At 36.5% G+C, this 6,592-nt stretch overlaps 1 protein-coding gene across 1 annotated transcript; it reads left to right on the top strand.

Annotated features, from left to right (window-relative positions):
- Positions 1 to 3,987: 3,987 nt before the first annotated feature.
- On the top strand, positions 3,988 to 4,926 carry LOC112833089 (olfactory receptor 4F3/4F16/4F29). The gene has a single exon (XM_025884049.1). It carries the CDS (start codon positions 3,988 to 3,990, stop codon positions 4,924 to 4,926), a length of 939 nt encoding a protein of 312 aa, XP_025739834.1.
- Positions 4,927 to 6,592: the final 1,666 nt, after the last annotated feature.

Raw genomic sequence — 6,592 nt, 5'->3', positions numbered from 1 at the left:
CCTTTTCATCTTATTTTCTACTGTTCTCTTAAACATTTTCCATTCTCTGGGCAATCTGCCCACTCTTCACCATTATCTGAGTACCTTGAATTTAACTGTCATTTCTATACTGTGCTATCTGATTGAAATGATTCTTCAGACTCTCTTTATGTATTATAATACTACTATTTATAAAAGTTCTGCTCAATGCTGCATTTTCCATTTTGTCTTTCTGATCACCACAGCTGTGGCTTTCTCCTTCCACTTTACCTCAGGTATTACTAAGTCTGTGGCATTCATCTCACTATGCTTGTTGATATTGACTTAAGATGTGAGATAGGCATTGTCTTACCAAGCAATTAACAGATACTAAGATACAGATACTAAGTAAATACATTTTAATTAGTAAAATAATTAAATAAGAAGGCACAGTAGAATAGGATTAAACAGAACTAGGACTACATTGGTCTGAGCTGTCATCTGCATCCATAACTGATTTTTTGACATGCATAAATACTCTGTGTTTTCCATTTGTACAGAGTTAGCAACAGTTATAACTAAAGATGCTAAATAGATCTTGAAAAAAAATGGGAGTTAGGGAGCAAGTTACTTCCTGAAAGCAGGTCTTTGTGGGTTTGCCTCCTCTTTTTAGGTAAGTTTATGCAAATTTTTATCTGGATGAGCACACCTTTGGAAATTCCATGAAGCACCTCACCCCCACGCAGGTGCAAATGACCAGTATGATTTAAGGTGGTCAAGAAAGGCTTCAGAATAGTTTTTGTGAGAATTTATCCATGACTTTGGCTGTGGGGAGGTTGTGAAAATGGCACAGCCCTTCTTACTGTCAGGACACAAACTAACAAATCAAGCCCTGAGCAGTGTCTCCACTTAGGAGCAAAATTATTCTATAGAAAATATCCCTAATGAAGCCTTTCAAGCTATTGGACAGCAGTTTAGACATGAAAACCTAAACTGAAACCAGTTCTTAATTATCTCACAATAATGTATTCAAAATTAAAAAAAATTTTTAATACTTGGAACTCAAAACTGGGACATACAGCTAACGTCCTTACTACTTATTAGGTGCCACTTATTGTGCCCTTACAATATGGCAGGTACTGCATTAGGTACATGTTACATGTTACATATATCATCATATCACCTAGTTCCCACCATGCCCTGCAAGAGAGGTGTTGTGATCTCCTTTTACAAATGAGGAAACGGAGGCTTGGAGAAGTTAAGTAACTTTCCCATGCTCGTACAGCAAGTTGTAGTGGAGTCTGGATTCAAAACAGGCTTCGTAGACTTCAAAGCCCAAGCTATTCACAGCTCGATTGTGGCCTTCTCAAGTTAGATAGCAGTTTTAACTTCTGGGTAATTTCCATTTCCATTGCATTATAAAAAGCAGTCTTTCCATTCATTATCATATGTGATAGTCACAGGGAATTGCGAGCCTGTTGGGCAGGTACTGGAGGAGTTTGCCGTTTCAAATTGAATCACTTGTTCACAGGTGGGAATTGGATCTTCCTGTTTAATTTTATCTGAACTCTTCTGAACTTACCCCCTCTGTCCCTCTATGGTTTCTTTTTTGTCTTCCTTTCATTATCAGTGTGTCTGTGTGTGTGTGTCTGTGTTGTGTGTGTGTGTATTATTATTATTATTATTATTATTATTTAAGTAGCCTCCACACCCAGTGTGGGGCCCAACATGGGGCTTGAACTCATGATCCTGAGATCAAGACATGAGCTGAGATCAAGAGTCAGATGCTTAACCGACTGAGCCCCCCAGGTACTGCAGTATGTATCTTTTCTAATTTCTCCTTTCCTTGTGTCTTTCTCTCTTTTCATATTGTTTTCTATTTCCTCTCTTCCCTATTTCTTTCTACCAGATTATTGCCAAGCTTCATGAAATTTAGTGTTAGGTGTAGGTTTGCAGAGAAAAGTTTCCTCCATCCCCAAGCAAGGTATATGTTGTAGAGGTTGGGGTGCCTCTGAATAGAGACTATTAGTTATGGTTATTGTCAGTTTGATATAAGAGATAAGAAATATTCTTTTCCATGTGGGCAATCTATTTCAAAGATGGTGGAAAAACAGTGTCAGAGTCACTGGTTTCTGAGTGTGGAGTGGTTATTAACCAATGTTTCATTCTGGAAATATTTACTGACTTTTACACTTAGGAACTTCAGACAATAGAATAAAACTTTTGAGGCATTATGGTTAATAGCAAAAGACTACAGTTTGCAGATTAAGGTGTTTCCCACTCATATTTAAAAGGACACATCATGGGGGCATCTGGGTGGCTGAGGAGGTTAAAGGTTGGATTTTTGATTTTGGCTCAGGTTGTGATCTTGGGTTTCTGGGATTGAGGCCTGTGTCAGGCTTGCACTCAGTGATGAGTCTGCTTGTCCCTCTCCCTCCCCCTTCTTTCTCTCTCTCAGATAAATAATAAAATCTTAACAAAAAGGGACACATTACATTCCATCCTCTTCCTGAAATCCTTGACCTTACTGGGTAATACTGGTCCTTCCTTTGAATTTTTTTCTTTTTTTTTTTTCTCACACATTCAGCAAATAATTTTCTCTACTGTTTGTATGGCATATATTGTATACTACCTTATATTGTAGCTATTATGTGTGCAATTTATGTCTGTCCAGTGGGTTTATTGAGTTTGTGACTAATAGAAGTTAGAAAAACAGAAACAAAAACAAAAACAAACCCTGACCATTATGTACTGGAACTCTCAGGGAAAGCTTATTAAAAATAATTGAGAACAGTTATTTGACTTTTGAGGACAGCAAACTATAGAGATATGTTTGTACATATCTTAAGTCTGGATAGAAGTCTTGCAGAGCCAGGTGTAGGTTCCAGGGGGAACTTTATTGAGTAGAGTGGCCAGTAGAGATCTCTGTATGATTTTGATAGTACTTTAAAAAATGGGGAGTTGTGGTTGATAAATCTGAGGAAATTATGCTAAGTGGAATAAGGCATTCAAAAATAAATACTGTGTGATTCCTCTTCTGTGAGTTTCCTAAAGTAGTCAAATTAAAAAAACAGAAAGTAGGATGGTGGTTACCAGGGGCTGAGGGGAGGGGGAAAGGGAGTTGTTGTTTAATGGGTATTGAGTTTCAGATTTACAAGATGAAGAAATTCTAGGGATCTTTTCTACCACAGATGAATATACTTAATAATACTGAACTGTACACTTATGCAGGGTTTATATCGTATATGGTTTTCACCACAATAAAAAATGGGAAGATTCAGAAAAGCAGTGAACCTGATGTGATGAAAAAGAATGAAATTCTATCTTTAATAAAGCCCATTTCTCCCCTTTTACTACTCTTGACTGGTTTTGGTGTTTTCTTATTCCCCAGTTTCATTGTCCCTAATCTCAATCTTCATCCTGTTCTACAGTGTGTTTCTCCATAATTCATTCCTATCTCATGTTTGAATGAAAGAAAACTTTCATTCCTAAATGGTGATCCATTGATTAATCAGTTTCCCCATAATCCTACTCTCTGAGTGTAAATTGTACAGAGAGAAGAAATTGAAAATGATCATAAAAGGGGGATGAAATATGTTGATATGGAAAAGTAGGGTCAGATATAATTTGTATAACTGTATAATTTCCCTTTGTGGGTAATTAAATTTTATTTTCACCTACTGTCCCTTTTTCTTTTGTGAGCAAATATACCTTCTTGCTTGTATATTTTGTTTATTGTTACAGGCACCTGTGAAGCTTTTCTTCTTGCCAAATTCTCCTATTAATTTTAGGCAATGAGAGATTTTCCTGATAGTTCCAATTATAATATGATCTCCTGAGTTGTGCTTCTGTCATCATCATTGTCATTATCATCATTTACTTATGAAGTCTGAAGAATTGGATTACCAGGTAGTTCTCATTTGTAATGCAACATAAATAATTAATACCACTATCATTCCTGAGAATCATAATTTCTTTCTCACATTGTTAGTTCTCATCATTTCAGTGGCAGCCCAGTTTGCTGGATCCATGGATGGAAGGAATCACTCGGTTGTGTCTGAGTTTGTGTTTCTGGGACTCACTCATTCATGGGAGATCCAGCTTCTCCTCCTGGTGGTCTCCTCTGTGCTCTATGTGGCCAGCATGACTGGAAACATCCTCATTGTGTTTTCTGTAACCATCGATCCTCACTTACATTCCCCCATGTACTTCCTACTGGCCAGTCTCTCTTTCATTGACTTGGGGGCCTGCTCTGCCACCTCACCCAAGATGATTTACGATCTTTTCAGAAAGCACAAAGTGATCTCCTTCGGAGGCTGCATTGCCCAGATCTTCTTCATCCACGTCATTGGTGGCGTGGAGATGGTGCTGCTTATTGCCATGGCCTTTGACAGATATGTTGCCATTTGTAAGCCTCTCCACTACTTGACCATCATGAGCCCGCGAATGTGCATCTTGTTTCTGGCTGCTGCTTGGGCCCTTGGCATTATTCACTCGCTGTTCCAACTAGCATTTATTGTTAATTTACCCTTCTGTGGTCCTAATGTATTGGACAGCTTTTACTGTGACCTTCCTCGTCTCTTGAGACTAGCCTGTGCAGATACCTACCGATTGCAGTTCATGGTCACTGTCAACAGTGGGTTTATCTGTGTTGGTTCTTTCTTCATACTCCTCATCTCCTACATCTTCATCCTGTTCACTGTTTGGAAACATTCCTCAGGTGGTTCATCCAAAGCTCTTTCCACGCTGTCAGCTCACATCACTGTGGTCCTTTTGTTCTTTGGTCCAACCATGTTTGTCTATACATGGCCACATCCCAATTCGCAGATGGACAAATTTCTTGCTATTTTTGATGCAGTTCTCACTCCTTTTCTGAATCCTGTCATCTACACATTCAGGAATAAAGACATGAAGGCAGCAATGAAGAGAGTATGCAGCCAGCTAGTGATTTATAGGAAGATCTCATAGGTAATATAAGGCCTTCTCACTAATCATGGTGTAGCCTTTTGTTTCTGTCTTTGATATTTTGGATTCAGAAAACTTGAGACATCAAATATTGATTTGAGTGTTGTCACAGCTGTAACATAATTCTTACTTGATGAATGTATTTATTCCTCATGAAAAGTGAGCCATGAGAACAGTATATCTTTCTATCTATGTAGACCCCATTTAATTTCTTTCAGCAGTGTTATGTAGTTTCTGGTGAATAGGTCTTACATATCTTCCTTGAGATTTATTCCTAACTATTTTAATTTTTGGTGCTATTCTAAATGGTATTTTTTTGTTTAATTTACAATCGTTTATTGCTAATGTTTTGTTTATTGGCATTGTATTTTGAAAACTTGCAAAATCTTTTCTTCTACTTGTTTTTTATACAGTAAGTAGGGCTTTCTTCATAGATGATCATGTTTTCAGTGCATAAAGATGTTTTTTTTTTCTTGTATTCTAGTATGGATCATTTTTGTTGCCTTATTGTACTTGCTAGAACAAACAGTGTAGTGCTGAATACAAGTGGTTCGGGTGGACATCTTTGACTCGTTTTTATTCTTATGAGAAAAGTATTCAATTTTTCACCATTTAGTATGATGTTAGCTGTAGGTTTTTAGTAGAAGCTTTTTATAAGGCTGAGGCAATTCCTTTCTATTTAGCTTGCTGAAAGTTTTTACAATCAGGAATGGATGTTGGATTTTCAAATAATGCTTTTTCTGGCTTAGTATCAGGGCTTATAAAATTGATTTCCTTGTATTAAATTTATTACAAGAGTTCTGTAGAATTGGTATTGTTTCTTTCATAAATGTTTGGTAAAATTCACCATAGGAGTCATTTTGGCTTGCAGTTTTCTTTGTGTAAAGGCTTTCAACTATAAATTCAATTTTTGGTAGCTTGTGTCTTCAAAGAAATTTGTATATTAATCTGTGTTATCAAATTTATTGGAAGAAGTTGTTCCTAATATTCTCTTATTATGAAATGTCTATGACTTATAATAGTTTCCTCTCTTTCATTGTCTATTGGTAGTTTTTTTTTTAATTTTATCAGCATTTTAGAGGTTTTCCAGTTCCCTTTTTTTTATTGACATGAAATTAGTATATAACATTATATATGTTTCAGGTGTAAACGTTATAATTTGACATCTGTATACACGGCAAAGTGATTACCACCAAAAGTCTAGTTACTGTTCATCACTATACAATTGACCCACTTCACCCATTTCACCCACCCCTCAACATACTTCCCCTTTGGTGACTACCAATCTGTTCTCTGTATCTGTGATTTTGGTTTTGTATTATTTTGTTTCTTTTAGGCTTTTTTTTTTAGATTCCACATATCAGTAAAATCATGCACTATTTGTCTCTGTCTGATTTATTCCACTTAGCATAATAGCCTTGAAGTCCATTTATGTTGTTGCAAATGACAAGATTTCATTTTTCTTTGTGGCTGAGTAGTTTTCTATTGTTTATATATACCACATCCTCTTTATCCATTCACCTATTGATGGATACTTAGGTTGCTTCCATATGTTGTCTGTTGTAAATAGTGCTGCAATAAACATAGTGGTACATACATCTTTTCAAATTAATTTTTTTGTATTCTTTGAATAAATACCCAGAAGTGGTATCGCCGGATCATATGGTAG

This window comes from Callorhinus ursinus, unplaced genomic scaffold, assembly GCF_003265705.2.
Source record: "Callorhinus ursinus isolate GAN/ISIS: 27379988/994484 unplaced genomic scaffold, GSC_fseal_2.0 scaffold25, whole genome shotgun sequence".
Taxonomy (NCBI): Eukaryota; Metazoa; Chordata; class Mammalia; order Carnivora; family Otariidae; genus Callorhinus; species Callorhinus ursinus.
This window is presented reverse-complemented; position numbering and strand designations above follow the sequence as displayed.